A 24,719-nucleotide genomic window follows, 5' to 3' on the forward strand; every position below is an offset into this window, starting at 1 on the left:
GGGATCCCTCCCAGCATGCAGTGCGGCGGACAGTGACGTGTTCTAGGGGGGCTATTGTCATCCCGGTCCGAGGAGGAGAGAGAAGGAAGGAGCGGTAGGTGTCCCCCTGTGTCATCCCCGTCCCCATCCTCCCCCTCTACATCCTTCTTTGTAGCACTGACCTGAGTGCACTTCTCTGTTACAATCTCCGTCTGCAGATCATCAGATCATTGCTGTCCTCTCATCACAATAGATCGGCTACTGCCAGAGATGACTTCTCCTATATACTTTATGTGTCTTTTATTATGTTCATTATATGCCTTCTACACTATCATTATATATCTATATTATGGGTTCATATGTATTGTATATACAGTTCTTCTATATATTCCAATCAGTTATGTATTATTATTTTTTTAATTAGAGATATATTTATTATTATTATTATTATTATTATATTACACACACACACACACACACACACACACACACACACACACACACACACACACACACACACACACGTATTATTATTATTTTTTTCTCTTTTACACACACGTGTGTGTGTGTGTGTGTGTGTGTGTGTGTGTGTATGTATGTATGTGTGTGTGTATATATATATATATATATATATATATATATATATATATATATATATATATATATATATATATATATATACACACACACACACACACACACACACACACACACACACACACACACACACACACACACACACACACACACACACGTTCCCTACTGCGCATGCGCAATAAGGATGGTCCCCGCTGTCCCTGGGATCCGTATATATATATATATATATATATATATATATATATATACATACATACACACACACACACACACACACACACACACACACACACACACACACACGTTCCCTACTGCGCATGCGCAATAAGGATGGTCCCCCGCTGTCCCTGGGATCCGTATATATATATATATATATATATATATATATATATATATATATATACATACACACACACACACACACACACACACACACACACACACACACGTGTGTGTGTAAAAGAGAAAAAAAAAATAATAATACGTGTGTGTGTGTGTATATATATACACACACACACACACACACGTATTATTATTATTATTTTTTTCTCTTTTACACACACACGTGTGTGTGTGTGTATATATATATATATAAATACGGATCCCAGGGACAGCGGGGACCATCCTTATTGCGCATGCGCAGTAGGGAACCGGGAAGTGAAGCCACAAGGCTCCACTTCCTGATTCCCGTACCCAAGATGGCGGCTTCGGGTGCTGACATCGCGGGCGCGCTGGGCGGGTAAGTGTCCTTATTTTAAAAGTCCAGCAGCTGCAGTATTTGTAGCCGCTGACTTTAAAAAAAAAAAAAAAAAACGCCGAACTCCCGCTTTAATGAAGAAGTTCCTTTCATCTATGCAGACGGAAATGCTGGCAACAGCCAAACGTTTCCATGAAGCCGCCAGGCAATCAACTGCCCAGGGCCCTAACCCAGAGGAGTTTGCCCCTAGAGAAGGCCCATCTCCCCCAGGATGCCCACTCTGGACCACCATGGACACCACCAGGGATGCCCAGCACCAGGTATGCCACCCTAGACCACCAGGGATGCCAGTCAGTGCCCATAATGGATGCCAATCAGTGCCCACAAAGGGCATCACTGATTGGCATGCATTATTGTTTGGCACTGATTGGCATCCATCAGTAAAAAACTACAATACAATGCCGCCTATCAGTGCCCACCCGTGCCACCCATGCCCATCTGTGCCACCTATCCATGCCCATCTGTGCCTCCTATCCATGCCCATTCATGTCGCATATCCATGCCAATCCGTGCCAGCTATCAATGCCAATTTGTGCCACCTATAAGTGTCCATCTGTGCCCCTCAATGCCACCTCATCAGTGCCACTTCATTGGTGCCACCTCATCAGTGCCCATCAGTGCCACCTTATCAGTGCCCGTCAGTGAAGGAGAAAACTTACTTATTCACAAAGTTTTGAAACTGAAACAAAAAAAACATATTTTTTTAAAATTTCTGTTTTTTTTTTTTTTTTATTTGTTTAGCAAAAATTAAAAACCGTAGAGGTGATAAAATACCACCAAAAGAAAGCTCTATTTGTGGGAAAAAAAATTCTAAAAATGTAATTTGGGTCCAGTGTAGCATGACCGCGCAATTGTCATTCAAAGTGCGACAGCGCTGAAAGCTCAAAATTGGTCTGGGCAGGAAGGTGTTTAAGTGCCCCCCGGTAGTGAAGTGGTTAAAGAGGTTGACGAGGAAAACTTTCTTAAGCTCCCAAAACTGGACGCCACTTTGTCTCAAGTCACCAAGCAGTCTGACCTCTCCTTTGAGGATGCAGGCAGTATTAAGGATTTGATGGACCGTAGATCAGAATCCCTCCTTTAGAAAGGCTTGGGATGCAAATGCATGAGCCTTAGGTCCAGCCTTAGCGGCAGCCTGTGTGGTCAGGAATGTGGACTTCTGGGTGGGGAAGCTGACCAAACCCCTGTCACAGGAATCGGATGACATCCTTGACTCCCTATCAGTGATGGCAAAAGCAGTCACATACCTTGCAGATGCCGCAGTTGAGTTTCCAAGAGCCTCGGCTAAGGGGGCCGCGGTATGCTAGAAGGGCTGTCTGGATTAATGCCTGGCATGGAGGTGTCGCATCAAAGGGTAAACTATGCAGCCTTCCATTTCAGGGCTCATTGCTGCTTGGCCAGGGCCTAGACAAGGTCTTCTCTAGGCCTTCAGAAAAGGGTAAGAAGTTCCCAGTAAAGCCCAAGAAGGAAAAATGTAAAAAAAACAAATGTTGTGGCCCCCCCCAGGGCAACTGCAGCGTAGAGCTAAAAAAGAGCCCAACAGGAGGTGGGACAATGATAGGGGAAGGCAAAAGAGTCATTTACAGTTTTCCTCCCCCAGAGTTGGCACCAAAGAAACTAAAGACCTCATTAAAATGTAAGACCTCATTAAAGAGGAAGTAAACCCTAATGAGTTTACTTCCTCTTTGATTCCCTGCAAAGGTAAAGCATAATGGACTACTATGCATCGCATTGCATCGCATAGTAGTCCATCATGTGTCACTTACCTGACACAGGAGCCAGCGAAGTCACCGTTGTCCCCTGTAGTCCGGAGCCTCCATCTTCTCTGTGGGTCTCGCTGCTCCGCCGCTGTCATTCAGCGAAGCCGCGATGATGTCACTCCCGTGCATGCGCTCGGGAGCCGCCACTCGCGGCATATCGCCGTTGACAGCGGCGCGCTCAGTGCCTGTCTTTCGACAAATATCTCCTAAACCGTGTAGGTTTGGGAGATATTTCTTTGACTTACAGGTAAGCCTAGATTAAGGCTTACCTGTAGGTCCAAGTTGGTTGTAAGGGTTTACAACCACTTTAAAAGATTCCTGGTGGCCAGGGAAATGGTTTCTCGGGTCTCCAAAGGCAGTTTCATACCACTAAACACCCATTTGAAGTTCTAGAGAAGGTTCTTTTTAAGTTTCTAACCTGTAAATGTATCATTTTTGTTAGCAATTATCACGACCGGGAGGGTTGGGGGGCTACAAGGAACCCTTCCTATTGATACAGCCAGATAGTCACCCTCAGGCCAGACCCTTTGTATCTACCAAAGGTAACGACCATATTTCATAGAACGCAAGATATAACATTGCCGTCCTTCTGTGATAAACCAAAAAAACGAGAAAGAAAAGAAATGTCATTGCCTGGATGTAAGAAGGTGTCTCCTTCCCTATTTACAAAGAACAAGAGAGTTTAGGAAATCCAATCGCCTACTAGTTTTATATGCTGGGCCAAGGAAGGGACATCGGGCTTCAAAGCCTCAGTCTCCATGTGGGTCAGGGGAGATATCTCCCTTGCATATGAGAATTGTGGGGTCCCAGCACCAGCAAATGTTAAGGCCCATTCAACCAGGTCACTAGCAACTTCCTGGGCTAAGAAAACGAGGGCCTCCTGGGTACAAATCCACAGTGCGGCCACCTGGTCAGGTCAGGATATGCTCCTGAAGCACTACCGTGTGGAAGTGTTGTCCCAGCAATACTCGGTCTTTGGCCAGAAGGTTCTACAAGCTGTGGTCCCACCCTGAAGGTAGGCCTGGGTTTACTTGATTATCCTCTCAGGGGTGCCATCCTGGAATGTGATCGGAGAAAACCTACGTTTTGGCTCACCGGTAACGGTATTTCTACAAACCTTCCAGGATAGCAGTCCTACGTCTTGCCCTATGGCAGTGATGGCGAACCTCGGCACCCCAGATGTTTTGGAACTACATTTCCCATGATGCTCATGCACTCTGCAGTGTAGCGGAGCATCATGGGAAATGTAGTTCCAAAACATCTGGAGTGCCAAGGTTCGCCATCACTGCCCTATGGTATGGTGGGGAAATGAGTTAAACACTGGGTGGTGAGTACCTATGTGGAGTGATTCTACTTGTAAACCGGTTCGGGATTACTTTATTACAAACTGGGGCTCAAGGGGAAGGGTGGAGACTTATAACAAGCTGTCAATTGATTGTGTTTCCTGTAGGGAGGAGCCCTCATCGCTCACGTGTGCTGTCCTGGAAGTTTCGTAGAAATACCATCACCGGTAAGTCTGACGTAGGTTTTCCATGTCCTGTGTACTGTGGGAGACCAGATACAGTGAATGCAGGGTGCTGGGTTTAGTAACACTTTAAAACGAAATTGTGTTGTAATGTGCACCTATACTTTTAAAGCAGACCTCCTCAATAACTTAAAGAGGAACCTCACCCATCGCCTCATTTTTCTTTTTTTACTCCTTCTTACCTTTTTTTTATATTGGGTTATCTTCAAGATACACGCTCCCCCACTCAGCAAATTCCTAAATTATGTAGGGATCCACTGCTGGTCCTACTCCACCATCTTTCTCTCCTATGTCATCTGGGGCTGGCTTTTCCGGGTTTCGTTGTCTGTTCCTCTGACCCCTTCTGTAATATGACGCAGATATCCCAGGAAGCTGCGGGAACAGGATGTCGCCATTCTCTCCCAGGGGGCAGAGGGCAGGTCGGACCATAGAACTGAAAATTAGTACTGCACCAAAATGAAAATTTAGGATGTACTTGGTCAAAACTGAAATTTATGTTTTTGTAAAAATTTATATATATAATTTTTTAACATCATGAATTTAAAGTGGTTGTAAACCCTTTTTTACAACTTTATGCTACAGGTAAGCTTATATTAAGGCTTACCTGTAGCTACCCAGGATATCTCCTAAACCTGCATGCTTTAGGAGGTATCCCCTGTCCCCTGCATGTGCCAATGTCATCGGCACTGGAGCAAACTGAAGCAATGGCACCTATGTGTCGTCGCTTCAGTCTGCGTGCCGTTACCGACGGCTCCCGTGCACATGTGCGGGAGTGACGTCATCGCGGCTCCAGCCAATCACAGCACCGGAGCCGTGATACCCGGAAGAAACTCCAGGATGACATGTCGGCGGCCGGAGGGGGAGACGTGGAACGCTGCGGGGGCTTCATTTTCGGGTAAGTAATACATAATGAGCTAGTATGCTATGCATACTAGCTCATTATGCCTTTGTCTTGCAGGGTTTTTTGTTTTTTTACGAGGGTTTAATGTAGAGGTTGACCGATATGGGTTTTTCTTTGGCCGATGCCGATATTTTGAAATCGTGGCGGCCGATGGCTGATATATGATGCCGATATTTATTTATTTTTTTTTTGGGCCGATATGTTAGGCCGATTATTTATTTATTTTTTATTCCCCCCCCCCCCCCCCCCCTTCATCTCATAAAATCTAAGTTGGATACCTTTCACACTGGGGCGTTTTTCAGGTGATTTTGGGCTAAAAATAGCGCCTGTAAATTGCCTTCAAAACGGCTCCCCTGCAGTCTGTGTGAAAAGCCCCGAGTGCTTTCACAATGAGGAGATGCGCTGGCAGGACGTTAAAAAAACAAAACAAAATCCTGCAAGCAGCATCTTTGGAGCGGTGTAAACCGCTCCTCCACCACTCCTGCCCATTGAAATGAATGGGCACCACTGCTGAAGCACATGCAATGCGATTTTGCAGCAGCGCTTCACTGCCCCGCTAGCAGCCGAATAGCGGGGCTAAAATGACGGTAAGTCGCTGCTAAAACTTGCCGCGTTTTACCATCAACGCCTGCCCGCTCCAGTGTGAAAGCAGCCTTAATAAGTGATGCAGAAAATTTCTTACACATTTATTAAACAAAACAAACCTCCAATCAGTTCACTTGTATGTATAATTTAGATAAAAAAAAAAAAACTATTTATTAAATACACAAAAACAGGTACATAAAACTTTTGGACGAAAAAAAAAAAAGGGGGCTAACTTGCATTTGAAAGACCTGCGCAAATACCGCGTCACATAAAATATTGCAACAACCGCTATTTTATTCCCTAGGGTCTCTGCTAAAAAAATATATATAATTTTTGTGGCTTCTGAGTGATTTTCTAGCAGAAAATACAGGATTTTTACTTGTAAGCAACAAGTGTCAGAAAAGATTTAGTCTTTAAAGCGGGAGTCCGCCGGGACTCCGTGTTTATTTTATTTTTTTAAAAGCCAGCAGCTACAAATACTGCAGCTGCTGACTTTTAAAATAGTGACACTTACCTGTCCAGCGCGCCCGCGATGTCAGCACCCGAAGCCGATCTGTAGATCATTTCTCGGGTGCTGCCGCCGCCATCTTGGGTATGGGAATCAGGAAATGGAGCCTTTCGGCTTCATTTCCCGGTTCCCTACTGCGCATGGGCGAGCCGCGCTGTGCAATAAGGACGGTCCCCGCTGTCTCTGGGATCTGTGTGTTTCCCAGCAGGCAGCGGGGCACTTGCGGAAAGGGGCGTAATATACGCCCCTTTCCGCAGAGAGCTATCCCGGAAGTGGGTGCAGATACCTGTACTGTACAGGTATCTGTACCCCCCCCTCCCCCCTGAAAGGTGCCAATTGTGGCGCCGGAGGGGGGGAGGGTTCCGATGAGCGGAAGGTCCACTTTAGGGTGGACCTCCGCTTTAAATGGTTAAACTGAGAACTTCTACACAGGGAGTTCAGTCTATTGAAGAAGAAACATTGTATCTCATTGATCTTTTCTTGGCAGCCCAGAGAGGAGGAAAGTCGCTTCACTGATGTCTTCAGGCAACTTACATTGACTTCTATTACAGAAGTCTTTTGCAAGTCGCGCTGAACATGTAATCGACTTTTTTATCAGCACAATTGGCCGATGCCGATTAATTAAAAAATAGCAAATATCGGCCGATATATCGGTCGACCTCTAGTTTAATGCCTCTTTAAACGAATATGAGTTTATTGCCTGCTCAATCTGAAAGCAGCCTGTCAGTTGAAAAGGTGCCGGTAATGGCAGTTTTTGAAGCGATTTTGTGTTTTAAAAAAAGCACAAGAAGGCTGCATTCACACTCTGGCATTTTAAATTGTGGACAGATTTGCTGTGATTCTGCCCACAATTTAAAAAGCCCAGATGTGCATGACGACTCGCACAACGCACATTTTAGATGCCATTCATTTGAATAGCACCTAAAAGCGCTGTGTGTTTCTGCCGCACGATAAATCGCGCTGCAATCGCGGCAAACCGCATCACGTGAAGCCAGTCGCGCAAAAGAAGCTCCTGAACTTTTTTTCGGGTAACAAGCTTCAGGTGATGCAGTTTGCCCCGATTGCAGCATGAATAATTGCGGGACAGTCGTGGCAGAACCACACAACGTTTTCATGTGCCATTCAAATAGCTGGCATCTGAAATGTACGTTGTGAGTATTGTCATTCACACACCTGGGGGCTTTTAAATCCTGGGCAGAATCACGGCAAATCTGCTGGCAATGCAGCCGTACATATTTGCTTAGTTAAAAAAAACGGACCAAACCTGCACCTCCCCATTGAAATGCATAATCCGGGTAAAATCGTGTGCATTTTCAGTACTTTTTTTTTCTTTTTTTCTTTCTTTCCTCCATCGGCAAACCAGCAGAAACCCTATTTGTGGCCAATGATTTTTCAGTGTCTGAAATTTCCGTGGATCACTACCAAAAATAAACAAATTCTGTCAGTCATTTTAGGTTAGGGAGGGATGATGGAAAGGGGCAATTTAACCACTTGCTTACTGGGCACTTAAACCCCCCTCCTGCCCAGACCAATTTTCAGCTTTCAGCGCTGATGCACTTTGAATGACAATTGCGCGGTCGTACAACACTGTACCCAAATTAAATTTTTATAATTTTTTTTCCCCACAAATAGAGCTTTCTTTTGGTGGTATTTAATTACAGCTGGGAGTTTTATTTTTTGCTAAACAAACAAAAAAAGATGCAAAATAAAAAATCATGTTTAATAGTTTGTTATAGAATTTTGCAAACAGGTCGTTTTTCTCCTTCATTGAAGTGCGCTGATGAGGCGGCACTGGTGGGCACTGATAGGCTGCACTGATAGGCACAGTTAAGGCGACACTAATTGGCACAGATAAGGTGGCACCGATAGGCACAGATAAGGCGGCACTGATGGGTGGCACTAAGGGGCACTGATAAGTACCACTGATAGGTGGCACTGCTGGGCACTGATGGGCAGCACTGATAGGCACTGGTAGATGACACTGATGGGCACGGATATGTGGCACTGAGGTGCAGCACTGTTGTTGAGGCAGATTGTGGGCACTGATGTATGGCACTGTGGGCACTGATGTATGGCACTATGGGCACTGATGGGTGGCACTTTTATTAATAACTGGCTGGTACTGGCAGGGGGCAGGTGGGCACTGATAAGTTGGTAGTGATCGGGACTGATGTCCCGATCACGGCTGCCGGTGATCGGCTTTTTTTTTCTCTCCTCGTGCTGTCAGTGCGAGGAGGAAAAATAGCCGATTACCGGCTCCGTTTTGTCACATGATCAGCTGTCATTGGCTGACAGCTGATCACGTGGTAAGGGGTCGGGATCGACCCCTTGCTCCGATGTATGATCAGGCGAGTCTCATAGACTCGCCGATCACAGAGCGGGGCGCGCAGGCCGCTCGTGCACGGGATGACATCAATAGACGTAGTCCCGGCAAAGCAGGTCCGCGCTGTAGCCGTCATTCGGCTATAGCGCAGATCTCTAGTGGTTAAGACCCCTTTACACTGGGGCGCTTTTCAAGTGTTTTAGAGCTAAAAATAGCGCCTGTAACGTGCCTAAAAAGCGCCTCTCAAGCCACCCCAGTGTGAAAGCCTGGGTGTTTTCACACGCGAAAAAAGTTCTGCAAGCAGCATCTTTAGGGAGGTGGTGGGGGGGGGGGGGGTGTTGGGCGGTGTATACACCGTTCCCCCACTGCCCCTGCCTGTTGAAACGAAGCGTCGCAACACGGGCGCTATTAACCCTTTCTCGACCGCGCGCTGCTAAAATTAGTGGCGCTTTACCGCTAATGCCCCAGTGTGAAAGGGGTCTAAAGTGAAGGTCCACTTTAACAAGTCCGCACGAGTAAATTCCAGGTCACAACATGTCTCTATAGTATTCTTTTTCAAAATATTTCTAGACTTAAAATTTGAAACTTTCAACCTTCAGTTTATTCCAATTTAACAACAGAACAATTCTTTTTATACACAGACAGTATGTGGACATTCCCATAAACTAAGACTAAGCGACTCGCACACAAGGACTGGTGAAGCTGTGGGGCACTGAGCACCAAGGTGCACAGAATATACGAAGCGTTTCCTGTGAATCCACTCGGGGACTTGAAGACGCCAATATGAGCGTGGTGGAACCAGACGCTGCGGCACAGGCGAACACCACAACCACTCAGGATGATGGCATGACTTGGTGGTACCGTTTGCTATGCCGGCTCGCTGGTGTCCTGGGCGGTATATGTAAGTATAGAATTCTACAAATCTACTGAAATGCTTTACAGGTGTCTATAGAAGGTGCATCACTAAGTCACCGTGATCCTCCTGGGTTGCGGTACCGGCTGTATTACTTACCTGTTTCCCACTCCAGCCAAATACAATGCTCTTGTCTTCTGCCTGAAGCTCTGGTTTGTGGGCAGAGCCTTGGTGGTGTCCCATACAATGCAAGGACATTAATCCTGTATTGTACATTGAGGAGAATGGAGTGCGACTGGCCGGCCTCAGCTTACAGAATCCACTACATGGAACCAGTCGCAGCACTGGAGGCAGGAAAAGGTTAAGTATTTCTTATTATCCCTTTACCCCCTGGCCTAGACATAACTATGGTAGCATTCAACCCTTACAGTGCAGGGGGAGGCCACACTGCAATGGTGGCTTTTATGATGTTCATGGAGTCGGGCTTTAATGTGTTCATACAGTGCCTTGCAAAAGTATTCACCCCCTTGGCATTTTTTTTTTTTTTTTTTTGCCTCCCAACCCGGAATTAACATGGATTGTTTGAGGCTCTGCCTCATTTAATTTACACACAACTTTGCAGATGAGATATATATATATATATATATATATATATATATATATATATATATATATCTCTATCATCTTCAAATTTGTGGGTAAATTAAATGAGGCAAAGCCTCAAACAATCCATGTTAATTCTGGGCTGGGAGGCAAAAAATAATATATAAAAAAAAAAAAAAAAAATTATAATATATTAAAAAATTTTTTAATATATATAATTTGTTTTTTTTTTTTTATTGTGAAGCAAACAACAAATAGGACAAAATAACAGAAAAAGTCAATGTGCCTAACTATTCACCCCCTAAAGTCATTACTTTTGTAGAGCCACCTTTTGCGGCTATCAAAACTCCAAGTCGCTTTGGATAAGTCTCTATGAGCTTGCCGCATCTTAGCACTGGGATTTTTTTTTTTTTTGCCCATTCTTCCTTGCAAAACTGATCTGGCTCCTTCAGGTTGGATGATTTGCGCTTGTAAACAGCAATCTTTAATTCAGACTACAGAATTTCTATTGTATTGAGGTCTGGGCTTTGACTAGGCCATTCCAACACATTTACATGTTTCCCTTTAAACCACTCAAGTGTTGCTTTAGCAGTGTGTTTGGGGTCATTGTCCTGCTGGAAGGTGAACCTCCGTCCTAGCCTCAAATCACACCCAGAGTGCTACAGGTTTTGCTCAAGAATATCCCTGTATTTAGCAGCATCCATCTTTCCCTCAACTCTGACCAGTTTCCCAGTCCTGACTGCTGGAAAGACATCTCCCCCAGCATGATGCTCCCACCACCATGTTTCACGGTGGGGATGATGTTCTTTGGGTGATGTGATGTGTTGGGTTTATGCCAGACATAGCGTTTTCTTTGATGGCCAAAAAGTTCAGTTTTAGTCTCATCAGACCAGAGTGCCTTCCTCCATACATTTTGGGAGTCTCCCACATGCCTTTTTGCGAACTCAAAATGTGCCATTTTTTTTTTTTGCTGAAAGTAATGGCCACTCTACCATAAAGGCCAACTCTATGGAGCGTACGGCTGTCCTCCTATGTACAGATACTCCAGTCTCTGCTGTGGAACTCTGCAGCTCCTCCAGGATTACCTTAGGTCTCTGTGCTCCTCTCTGATTAATGCCCTCTTTGCCTGGTCTGTGAGTTTTGGTGTGCGCCCGTCTCTTGGAAGGTTTGCTGTTGTGCCATGTTCTTTCCATTTGGTTATGATAGATTTGATGGCGCTCCTAGAGATCATCAAAGGTTTTGATATTCTTTTTTTTTTTATAACCCCGACTTGTACTTTTCAACAACATTGTCCCTTACTTGTTTGGAGAGTTCCTTGGTCTTCATGGCTGTGTTTGGTTAGTGGTGCCTCTTGCTTAGGTGTTGCAGCCTCTGGGGCCTTTCACAAAGGTGTGTGTATGTAATGACAGATCATCTGACACTTAGATTGCACACAGGTGGACATCATTTCACTAATTATGTGACTTCTGAAGGGAATTGGTTGGACCAGAGCTTTTTTATGAGCTTCATAACAAAGGGGGTGAATACATACGCACATGCCAATTATCAGTTTTTTATTTCTGAAAAAAATGTTATGTATATTTTTCTAATTTTACTTCACCAACTTAGACTATTGTGTTCTGATCCATCACATATATAATTCAGATAAAAAAACAAAAACATTGAACTAAAGGCTGTAATGTAACAAAATAGGTAAAAAGCGAAAAGGGGGGTGAATACTTTTGCAAGCCACTGTATGTGGTGTGCAGGGATTCGTAGGGTCAGTATTTAAAAAAGTGGAATGGCCAAGGTCACAAAACCACTTCAAAAAAATATTTTTTTAAAGGGTGGGGAAGCATAATTTTCAGCCAGCACTGCTGGACTCCTGTAGGATGTGCTGGAATTTGTAGTTCCTCAGCTGCTCGGTAGCAATAGACATGATATGTCTTTGGTTTCCAGTAATGATCCTTCAGCCCTCTCCCCACCCCCTCATCTAGACCCGTATCCATCCAAAAATAGTTTTGTCAAGTCATTTGGGTGACATTTATTGCACAATTGCGCAATGTCAGCACACCTGATCTCTCCATGTAAGTGTGGCTGCAGCTTAAAGTGGAACTCTGGTCAAAATTAAAGGATAGTGGAGTTATTGACCGATTCAGGGGGTAAGGGAACTATATTACGGCAAGGAATTAGAAAAAAAACGAAACCACAGTGTCGCTGCTATTGTCAAACTCCAGCATACATGTCATGTTATCTTTGGCCATGGTTCAATTTTAATTTAATATATCTTAAAGATATAACATTTTAAAAAATAACCCCAAAAACAGTATTGGGGGGGGGGGGGGGGGGGAGAAAAAGTGTGTGTATATAATATTACACACACACACACTATATAAATATATATTTATAGTGTGTGTGTGTGTGTATATGTGTGTGTGTGTGTATGTGTGTATATATGTGTGTGTATATATATATATATATATATATATATATATATATATATATATATATATAGTATGTATTTGTGTGTGTGCAAGGGTTAAGTACTTGGTTTTTGTCTAGGCTTAAAAAGTGTGTGTGTGTATATATATATATATATATATATAATTAGGAACAACCCAATTAAAAATCTGCATATTACTTTACAGTTCGGGGAAGCATAAAAAAAATAAATATATATATTATTTTTATTATAATTTATTTTTATTTTTTCATGCCTTATCACTTGCTCCTGCAGTCTCCTCCGAAGTCTGACACTGGACCTCATTAGCACTCTGACGTCATCACGTACAATGCAGGAGCAGCAGTCCTACATTGTAAGTGAGGAAGTCAGTCAAGAGCTTGACCCCACATCCTAAAGCATTAGAGGGAGAATTAAAAGTTTTTATGCTTTTTAATGGTACCTTGGACAAAAACAAGCATGGGAGAAGCCCCACTGCAAGGGTAGAGTGTTTGTTTGTTTTTTGTTTTTTAATTGTAGGTATGTATTATTATTATTTTTATTTTTATGTTTCCCCTGAGCTGTAAAGTAATACGCTGATTTTTAATTGGGTTGTTCCTAATGATTATATATAATATATATATATTTTTTTCTGCCTGCCTCACAGTTAGATGGAAGTTCTTTTTCTTTATTTAACCTAACCTGGTTGCATAAGACATACATGTTTGCACGCTCTCAGCTGACGCCCTGCAATAATTATACGCTCCTGAGCCTCTCTGTTCCCACGCCGTGCTACGTCCCTGTTTGTCACCCGCGTGCGGCTGATGTTCCACCAGCAGAGAGGACGTGGAACTGTGTCCCCCCCCCCCTGCTGTGCCCTGTCAGCTGAGAAGAGTGGGTGTATCGTATGTGCCATGCAGAATTAATGAGCGCTCGCCATCACACAATGCTGGTTTTCATTTCCGAAAGACTCTCCCCCCTCCCCGCTCAAGCCTTTGTTTTCTGCTGCACTCTTTGATTAAAGGGACACACGTACCAAGCAATCAAAGGCTGCAAAATTGTTACGTTCTGTAGTTGGGGACGGGTGAACGTGAAGGAATTTGTACCTAAAACAAAAATGAAAGGTTGTGAGGAGCTGGATAATTTTACCAGCCAGGATGCTAGATCAGGCTAATCTGCTGCCATAGGATAATACACTCCGGATAGACCAGTTATATCAGATCATGGTGACACAACCGTTATAACAACTATAAGGATGTGTGCTATGTTATATCGGCTGGTTCTTTATAGCTAGGGGTGCACCAATACCGAGCAATTGCACGGGTTCTTGTAATTGTGCAAATGCTTCGATGCTTGACCCGATACCTGAACAGTCAGGGATGATTGGTGGGGGAGTTACAATCACCGATCTCCCTGTGCGGCTTTCAATAAAGCATCTGACAGCCCCTCCTCCCCCCTCGCTCCTCCTCGCTCTTCCTCCTCCGTGCTCCTCTGCCCCCGTCCCAGATCTTTCAGGATGGAGTGCGGAGGAAGGAGCCAGTAAATATGTCATTTACCGACTCTTTCCTTTTCTGAATAGGCTCTGTCCTTTCATAACTGAGCATAGTGAACAGTGTTTACGCTGCTTCTGTTGTATGAATGAGGAGGAGCCTTTGTCTCCTGTCCCTTCATCTCCAGTGCAGCTGAGGCAGCAGAGAAAGGGACTGGGGAATCTGTGTCCTCAGTCCCTTTCCCTGTCTCAAAGGGGAGATGTCAGTGGTTTTAGACCTGTGACATCTCACCAAAGCCCCTCCTCCAACAGGGTTGATTTACCTGGTAATTTAATATTTAAAAGTAAAATTTTAAAAATAATAAAAACTGACACCATCATTCCCCCCCCCCCCCCCCTCCACCCCATTTAAAAAAAAAAAAAATTGTAAAAAATAAGATTTGAAAAAAAAAAAAAAAAACTACTGACAGTCCACAACTCATCAGTGCTGCCTAATTGTGCCACTGTCACATGACATTAAAAAAAGTTATCGGTATCGGCTAGTAATTGAAAAAAGGTATCGGTGCTTGTACTCTCTTAAAGTGGTATCGGTGCAACCCTACTTATAGCTATAGGCCAAGTGTGGGGACTTTTGCTTTATTGTGCAGATTGTAAGTAAATAAATAGTTGAAGTGTATTTAAACACTAGCGCAAATATGTAATATATTGCAGCTTTCCGGACTTTTTTTATTTCTTTTCCCCTGGTGATCCTGCCAGTAACACACTTCCTGCCCAAGAGTGACAGCAGTGACAGCACTATGGAGGAGCATTGTTGTCACCCTAGCTTGCCCACACACTGATCTGGACTACAGAACACTGCCCCCTCTCCTTATCTCTAGAACATTACAGTGATAAGTTCTGTAGTCCAGCAGGGAAGAACGTGTACAGGGCTAAAATCTGTGTTTGGTCAGTTCATGCAGTGAAAATAAAGTGCACAGGAAGCTGGTTGCTGGATTTCAGGCAGGATCAATAGATATTTTCATTCACTTGTAGAAATTTCTCCCTTTTTGATATATATTTTTTTTTACTCCAAAAAAAAATGAATCCTGTTTGTAAGTAGATGTGGGACATCACCAACGACCATAGAGTTGGTTTAGATCTATTAAGTTATGTCATGATGAGGGGAAGTTTTTTTTTTTTTTTTTTGTCTACATATTCCTGACTGATTAAAAGCACAGGTGGTTGACCTAATATTGAGGTTTTATCACTTATTTTATGGATTTAGTTTAGATTCTTAGCGCCAAAGTCTGGTAGGCAGACTCTCGATCATTAGCCGTCACATCGATCGCATGGTTGGGAGGCCATCCTACCCACTCATGATCCAAAGCATTAACCAGCTTGGGCACAATGCTGTCTGAGTCGGGGGGGGGGGGGGGGTGCTGAGTGAGTGCGCTCCTGGCACAAGGCAGCGGCACCATGTATACCAGCGATTCTCAACCAGGGTTCCTCCAGAGGTTGTAGGGGTTCCTTCAGCATTGGACAATTTCTGCCTCTCAGATAAGTTCCCACCGACACCATTGATCTTTTTAGCTCTCTGTAAGGGGGTAATTCTTCCCAATCACCACAAGTGTAAGGACCATTCTTCCCACCGACCATCACACTAATGTATCATGAGTTGTAGATTTCTAATTTTAGCAGGGGGTTCCCCGAGACCGGAGAACTATTTCAAGGGTTCCTCTGTGTTGAAAAGGTTGAGAAAGCCTGATCTATACTCATATACAGTGCCTTGCGAAAGTATTCGGCCCCCTTGAACTTTTCAACCTTTTGCCACATTTCAGGCTTCAAACATAAAGATATAACATTTTTATTTTTTGTGAAGAATCACCAACAAGTGGGACACAATTGTGAAGTGGAACGAAATCTATTGGATTTTTGAAACTTTTTTAACTAATAAAAAAAAATGAAAAGTGGGGCGTGCAAAATGATTCGGCCCCCTTGTGTTAATACTTTGTAGAGCCACCTTTTGCTGCGATTACAGCTGCAAGTCGCTTGGGGTGTCTCTATCAGTTTTGCACATCGAGAGACTGAAATTCTTGCCCATTCTTCCTTGCAAAACAGCTGGAGCTCAGTGAGGTTGGATGGAGAACGTTTGTGAACAGCAGTTTTCAGCTCTTTCCACAGATTCTCGATTGGATTCAGGTCTGGATTTTGACTTGGCCATTCTAACACCTGGATACGTTTATTTGTGAACCATTCCTTTGTAGATTTTGCTGTATGTTTGGGATCATTGTCTTGTTGGAAGATAAATCTCCGTCCCAGTTTCAGGTCTTTTGCAGACTCCAACAGGTTTTCATCCAGAATGGTCCTGTATTTGGCTGCATCCATCTTCCCCTAAATTTTAACCATCTTCCCTGTCCCTGCTGAAGAAAAGCAGGCCCAAACCATGATGCTGCCACCACCATGTGTGACAGTGGGGATGGTGTGTTGAGGGTGATGAGCTGTGTTGCTTTTACGCCAAACATATCATTTTGCATTGTGGGCAAAAAGTTGGATTTTGGTTTCATGTGACCAGAGCACCTTCTTCCACATGTTTGGTGTGTCTCCCAGGTGGCTTGTGGCAAACTTTAGACGAGACTTTTTATGGATATCTTTGAGAAATGGCTTTCTTCTTGCCACTCTTCCATAAAGGGCAGATTTGTGCAGTGTACGACTGATTGTTGTCCTATGGACAGACTCTCCCACCTCAGCTGTAGTTCTCTGCAGTTCATCCAGAGTGATCATGGGCCTCTTGGCTGCATCTCTGATCAGTCTTCTCCTTGTCTAAACTGAAAGTTTAGAGGGACGGCCAGGTCTTGATAGATTTGCAGTGGTCTGATACTCCTTCCATTTCAAAATGATCGCTTGCACAGTGATCCTTGGGATGTTTAAAGCTTGGGAAATCTTTTTGTATCCAAATCCGGCTTTAAACTTCTCCACAACAGTATTACAGACCTGCCTGGTGTGTTCCTTGGTCTTCATGATGCTCTCTGCGCTTTCAACAGAACCCTGAGACTATAACAGAGCAGGTGCATTTATACAGAGACTTGATTACACACAGGTGGATTCTATTTATCACCATCAGTCATTTAGGACAACATTGGATCATTCAGAGATCCTCGCTGAACTTCTGGAGTGAGTTTGCTGCACTGAAAGTAAAGGGGCCGAATAATTTTGCACGCCCCACTTTTCAGTTTTTTATTTGCTAAAAAAGCTTAAAATATCCAATAGATTTCGTTCCACTTCACAATTGTGTCCCACTTGTTGGTGATTCTTCACAAAAAATTTACATTTTATATCTTTATGTTTGAAGCCTGAAATGTGGCAAAAGGTTGAAAAGTTCAAGGGGGCTGAATACTTTCGCAAAGGCACTGTATGTGGAACCCTGGTGTTAAAGCCCCCTGCCGTGCTGTCACATGTATGCATACACCCATCAGGAAAGGGTTAATCAAGGCAGTCTCCTGCAGAGAATATTGAGGTGGTCCATGAATATCCATAAGTCCCGGGGTAGTAATGAAATTCTGCTTGTTGTGTTGGGTAGGGATAGGCACAAAGGATGTCATGTCTATGGGGGTGTTCTGAAGTTAACCAAAAGTTGACATGCTGCTTAGATTTACAATTATAAGGATTTGTGACTGGCAGTTTGGGTAATAACTGTCTTCTTATTTTGCAGCCTGTGCTGTGGCGGGACTATGGAACTGCATCACTATCAGTCCATTGAATATTGCAGCTGGTGTCTTTATGATGTGAGTATGTGCAGGAACTGACCTTATGGGCTTAGCCCTTGTACACACGGGTCGGACATTCCGACAACAAAATCCGTCGGATTTTGTCCGAAACTTGTGTTGCATACACACGGTCGGACAAAGTTGTCGGAAAATCTGATCGTACGTAACGTGATGACGTTATTTGGTTACAACGGGACTACATTCAGGCTAGTAGCCAATAGCTTTGGTGTAGGAATTTGATCTGAGCATGCGTGGCACTTTGTCCGATCGGAATTCTCTACACACAATCGGACAAAGTCCGATCGGATCATGTTGTCCGAAAGTTTTATAGCCCAGCTCTAAAACTTTGTCTGTCGGATATTCCGACGGAAACAGTGCGATGGAGCCCACACACGGTCGGATTATCCGACAACACGGTCCGATTGGACATTTTCCATCAGAATGTCCAACCGTGTGTACAAGGGCTTACGCTTTTGCATCTGCTTGTAATCTGCACCCCCTACTTGTGCTGTATGGGTGTAAAGTATAAGGAAGGGTATAACACTATCCAAAATCTGAAGTTGTGCAGACATCTTGCCATTCAGAGTTGAAAAACTTTTAACACCCATTGAGATTGTGCTGTTGTTGGGCTGATGAAGAGGACAGGCCTCCCCGAAATGCATTTCACACAATGGAGTCCTGAATTTACACAGAGATGAGAGATGAGAGATGTAACCACCGGGGGGGGGGAGAAAACAGGAGGTTGGAGCACTAGACTTCCAGCTGAATAGTCATCATGTGGGTGGTCTTAGTGGCCATTCATGGTTACAGATAGCCTCAGTCTACATGCTAACTGTGGATATTACTTCTGAGTGCATTCATTTTTTTATTATCTATATGCCAATACACTCTATCTAGGCTTAATGTTGGCTCCTTGCCACTGCCCACCCCCCATCTGCTCGAAGGATAACCAGCACCATCACCACACTGGTAACACCCACCCTGAGCATTCTTCTTCCTATACACCTAAGAACTTCCCACCCATCTGCCAACAAACCAGCCATTCAACTGGAACCCACATTTCATAGTTTTTGGAGGAATGTTGGTTTATTGCTGTCTGTATGCCTGCTGGGAAGATTCACCCTTTTTCTTTTGGTCCGAGTGACCACTATTTGCTGAGCAAAAAGCGTCAGGAAATCCAAAATGTTATAGTTGTCACCAGAACAGGAGGTAAGGGGAGATCTACCAGTTGAGGTTCCTGTTCAGATGACAACTAAAAGGGCATTTCACTTTGGGGACATTTCCTCTTACCTCCTGTTGTGTCCCAGGGACAGGAAGTGAAGGATAATCTCCCACTGGGAACTAGAAAAAGAAAACCCCTGATGGTGGACTTTAAAGGCACGTACAGAAAATCGCAGTAAATAAAAAAAAAAATAAACGCATTAATTGTACTATCATAAAAACATATCATAGAAAATCAGCTTAAGCAACAGTAGTGTATAGTACAGTAGACTATAGAGTTTGTCACCCTACGCGTTTCGGAGCGCTCACCTCTTCTTCTTCAGGGGTAAGTATATAGCAAAAGCACATTTTCTATTCAGAAAAAACACAAATGACAAATATTAGAACATGAATATAGTCATATACATTAGTAAGTAGTATAGGGATCTTTTGTATAGTGTACTTACAAATCAAAACAAAGTGTTAAATAGATATTCCATGATGTTTGTAATTAAAAGCAACAAGACGAATCGGGCATTTCAAGTGATTTCTTAATCTCTAAGGCTCCCAAAGGTAGATGGTATCAACAATCTAGACCAAGACACCTGTAGATGGTTTTTATTGCAGGGGGACAAACGGGGCCCAAAATATCCCCCAACCTGCTGAATGAGCTAGAGGAAACACTGGGGCAGGGTAGGACTTGGACCTATGAAAAAAGGAGTATGGAATGATTTTTAGAAAAGTTTTTTTTTCTAATTAATAAAACAAAAACATTATTATAATAACCAATAAAAATGTATTCAATTAAAAAAAAAAATTGCAAGGAACTGCCTTTCTATACAATCTCCCACTGGGAGCGCAATCAAATCTGTTGCTCATGACACGGCCCGGAGCTCAAATATCTGTGAACCACTTTGCTCTGGTGAAAAGTCTACTGACACTTGTAGTTTCTCAATAGCGTCAAGGACACCCCTTGACTGTAAGTACAAGTAATCCAAATAGTTACAAATTACTTTAAAGGATCATCTTTTGTTACACCAGTATTCAGGGTGTAACGTGTTACTATTGCAGCAGCCCCTGCACCCCGCCCCTTGACTTACACCACCGCCTCCCCCCAACCTCTTCTCCCCACACCCACTGTCATAATTTAAAAAAAAAGAAAAACGGCCCATGCAGGGCATAGCCCACCCGGCCACATTATTTATTCATTAAGCTCTGTCAATGGGAGAACTACACGTACCAACATCCTTTGTGGCTGTCAACATGTAGTTCTCAACGAACTACCAGAGAGTTGTTGAGCACTCTGGTAGATCATTGACAGTTCCTGTCCGTTTGTAACTGCCTGCCCGTACGAGGTATGAGCAAAAAGCTTACACTAACATTTTAAATAATGTCAATCGCCACCAATACAGTGTAAATTCAGCGGCACCACAAAAGTGAGCTATGATCGCAATAGTTACATAGTCATAGTTAGTAAGGTTGAATAAAGACACCAGTCCAACCTGAGTGTCCTACAATTGTCCCTATCCCTGTACACTGCACACTCACATCGGTCCCTGCCCTCAAGGAGCCCACAATCCAAGGTCCCCATTCATATACTAGGGCCCATTTTGGACAGAAGCCAATTAACCTACCTGCATGTCTTTGGAGTGTGGGAGGAAACCGGAGTACCTGGAGGAAACCCACGCAGGCACAGGGAGACTATGCAGACTCCAGGCAGGTAGTGTCGTGGTTGGGATTCGAACCAGGGACCCTTTTTACTGCTGGGCGAGAGTGCTAACCACTACACCACTGTGCCGCCCTTAAACATACACATGTAGGGAAAAAAAAAATGATGCGCTAAACAAAACTCCCATACTGGGTTTTTAAATCCAACTGTAGAAAACACAAATCCGAGATAAGTAGAATCCAAAAAATAAAAAAACCTCCACCTCGTGCGTGCACTTTCATCGCAGGTAATATAGACTCTTACCAGAGAGCATGGACCCTCAAGCCTGTTTGACCCTCCATAATAAAGGGTCCAGGCTCTCTGGTAAGAGTCTATATGGCCTGCGGTGACGGTGCACACACGAGGTGGAGTTTTTTTTAGGATTCAGCTACTTATCTTGAATTTGTGTTTTCTACTGTTGGATTTAATAACCCAATATTTAGATTTTTGTTTAGCTTACACGAACAGTCTGCAAGAGCCCTGCATTGCATCTGCTATCTGCTGATCATGGGTGCAATACTTTTACAGGCTCCTAGAAAAAAAAATGCATGTTTTTATTATTTATTTTTTTGTTTCTTTTGTTTTTTTTTACTGCAAAAAGATTTGTATTATATTTTTACAAAGGTGAACTTATCCTTTTAAGTGGAAGTATAGGTTCACATCTGTGCGGGTCAGAAATGCGGGCATAATCACATAATGTTTTTGTAGATGCGCAGGGGTGCAGTGAATTCTTAATGGCATGCCTACACACTGGAAAACGCAGTGTTTTCAGATGCAAAAAATCACATGGTGCCACAGCACAATGTCGTTCTGTGTGGCCGTGTTTAAAAAAAAAAAAAAAAAAAAAAAAGAGGGGGGGGGGGGGGTCGGGAATGTTTGTTTTTCCCTGAGTTTTCAAACAGATATAGCAGCCCGTTCAAATGACTGTGCCCGCACAGACCCGTGCAAGTGTAAACCTAGGCTAAAGCCTAGTACACACGGGCCGAATGTTGGATGGCGTCGGCCAGTTCAGTAGAAACTTCCCAACATTCGGCCTGTCCCACAGAAGCTGACTTCTGTCGAAGGGTCATGAACGAAAAAGGTCTGCCGATCAGCGCCGACCGGAGTGTCTGGTGGGGGGTCGTTTCCTCTGTCAGAACACTATAGCACAGCAAGGGAAATCGCTGTACTAACAGCTGGTCTCCCTGAGCTGGTCACCAGAACTAGTGTCTCCATTTGAATATTTCCCCTCTATTTTATGAGGACAACCTAAAATTTGTCATTTTCTTTTTACCTTCAGATTCAGTGATAATGGTAAACAGGACAAATGGAGAGGGGGGAATTCTACTCAATGAGGGTGCAGACAGCAATGCAAACTGCTAATCCCTCTCCACTCTATTCAAAACTAAAAAAAAAAAAAAGTTTTGCCTTTTAGTTATACTTTAAAGCCCTTTACTGTACAGGGTTTGTCCGCCATCATTTTAGACCAAAAGGGAGCCTACCTGGTGGCAGTTTGCAGAATACTGGACAGGAAGTGGGCTGTGCGTGGAGAATATCTTCCCCAAATATACGTTTGTGAAATTTGTACATTCTTGTGAATTTTAAAACCTGTACTATAATCACAATTTTATATTCATCTGTCATTTTTTATTTTATTGACCCCTGCAGGGTGAATGCACTTGTTCTTTTTCTCTGCGAGGCTCCATTTTGCTGCCAGTTCATTGAATTTGCAAATACCGTCTCCAACAAAGCCGACCGATTGCGGCCTTGGCAGAAGGCCCTGTTTTACTGCGGGTAAGAAACCAGAGAGAAGGAAATGTGTTGTGCGTACAATATTGCTTCTATTTACTAAAAGTGTATTTCCAGAGCCTGATCACACATTCTGTTCAGTAGGCAAGCAGGATCCTCTTTTGCAGGCACTGATTTTTTTTTTTTTTTTTTTTTCCCATAAACGTTAAGGGGGAAAAAGTGGAAATAATGCAAATTTTTTTTTTTTTGCCGTTTGACGAACGATCATTTTTAAAAATTGTGGAATCGAGATGCGTGGTGGTGGTTTTTTTTTTTTTTTTTTTTTTTTTTTTTTTTATTCTTTATGTAAGATTTCAGTACATAAAGGATAGAAAATAAAATGTTCTGCTAATAGAAGGAACATTCAACATAAGTACCATATTTATCGGCGTAAAACACATACTTTTCACCCCTGAAAAAATGGGACAAATCAGTGTGCGTGTTGTTTACATTCCTTGTAACAGCAATGATAGTGGTTAAAAATAAATAAAAATAAATTGAAAGCGAGCCCATGGTTGCCTATGGACATTTTTAGGTGTCGTAGTTTGGCACCATTACACAGGCATACAGAATTTTTTAATTTTTTTATTTTAAATTGTTTATTCTTTTTGCAATCAAAAGTACAAAGAAAACGTAAACAAGGATAATGTATACAGAAAACTTTCGGCCAACGATACATTTCTTATGAATGGGCAGCGAGTTGATCCCAAGACCGACTTGGTCCAGAAGACCGGCATACAGAATTTTAAACCATTACATGTTTGGTATCTATTTACTTGGTATAACATCATATTTTTTATTTTACAAAACAATTGGGTATTATTATTTTTATTTTATTTGTGCGTTAAAACTCATTAAAGAGGAGCTGCACCTAAAAAAAAAAAAAAAAAATATTAAAAGCCAGCAGCTACTAATATTGCAGCTGCTGACTTTTAATAATATCACACTTACCTGTCCCAGGTTCCAGCGATGTCGGCGGCAGATAACGAGCGATCGCTCGTCTCGCTGCAGCCACCGCCGCCATCCTCTGTCAGCGAATCGGGAAGTGAAGCATGAGGGCTTCACTGCCCGGTTCCCTACTGCGCATGCGCGAGTTGCGCTGCGCTTCTCTTATGGTCCCCCGCTGTGTCTCTGGGAACTGTGTGTTTCCCAGAACACAACGAGGGGGGGGGTGGGCGGAGCCATGCGGCGGTCTGGCCGGAAGTGGGTGCAGATACCTGGATTATCCAGGTAACTGCACCCCCCTCCCCCCCGAAAGGTGCCGATTGTGGCACCGGAGGGGGGGAGGGATAATACTAGCGGAACTTCCCCTTTTAGGGTGAAGAACCGCTTTAACCTCTTCCCACCTGTAGGACGTCCTGGACTTTGAGTGGAGATATCTGAATGATGCCTGCAGCTACATGCATCATTCAGATATCTTTTTTTTTTTTTTTTTCAGCTGTCGATTCCCTGCCACCTTAGCGGCTGTTTAGTCATTTGATTGCTTTTACAGGCAGTTGCAGGGGGTAGGGAAAGACATCCGCCGGTGTTTCTCCAGTGCAATCGGGGAGCCGGAGCATGAATCCGCCGGCAGCGATTTACCATAGAGCTGGCCGTGGACCTAATCTAATCTCAGGCTTTCTAGCATAGAGGATTGATGTGGGGACTTGTAGACCCCAGATCTCACCGTAAAGAGGACCTGTCATGCCCTATTCCTATTACAAGGGATGTTTACATTTCTTGTAGTAATAATAATAAATGTGATTAAAAAAAAAATTAAAGGGGAAAAGTGTAAAAATAAGCGATAAAGTGCCCCCATCACCTCACGCCCATATGTAGATGGCGTTCAAACCACATGTGAGGTATTGCCATGTACGTTAGAGCGAGAGCAATAATTCTAGCACAAGTCCTCCTCTGTAACTCTAAACTGGTAACCTGTAAAAAAAAAAAAATTTAAAGCGTAGCTTATGGAGATTTTTAAGTAGTGAAGTTTGGCGCCATTCCACGAGTGTGCCCAATTTTAAAG

At 43.4% G+C, this 24,719-nt stretch overlaps 1 protein-coding gene across 1 annotated transcript in view; it reads left to right on the forward strand.

The window, feature by feature from the left end:
• CACFD1 (calcium channel flower domain containing 1) overlaps positions 1-24,719 on the forward strand; it is a 32,570-nt gene continuing 7,851 nt past the window's right edge. Inside the window, exons 1-5 of the mRNA XM_077468162.1 lie at positions 1-94; positions 4,541-4,600; positions 9,574-9,833; positions 17,985-18,057; positions 22,595-22,720. Of these exons, the coding sequence (XP_077324288.1) occupies positions 9,716-9,833; positions 17,985-18,057; positions 22,595-22,720 (317 nt within the window). The 5' untranslated portion in view covers positions 1-94; positions 4,541-4,600; positions 9,574-9,715. The remainder of the gene's footprint in view (positions 95-4,540; positions 4,601-9,573; positions 9,834-17,984; positions 18,058-22,594; positions 22,721-24,719) is intronic.

Source organism: Lithobates pipiens, unplaced genomic scaffold (assembly GCF_037356315.1).
Source record: "Lithobates pipiens isolate NorthernLeopardFrog02 unplaced genomic scaffold, aLitPip1_a1.2 Scaffold_11, whole genome shotgun sequence".
NCBI classification, from domain to species: Eukaryota; Metazoa; Chordata; class Amphibia; order Anura; family Ranidae; genus Lithobates; species Lithobates pipiens.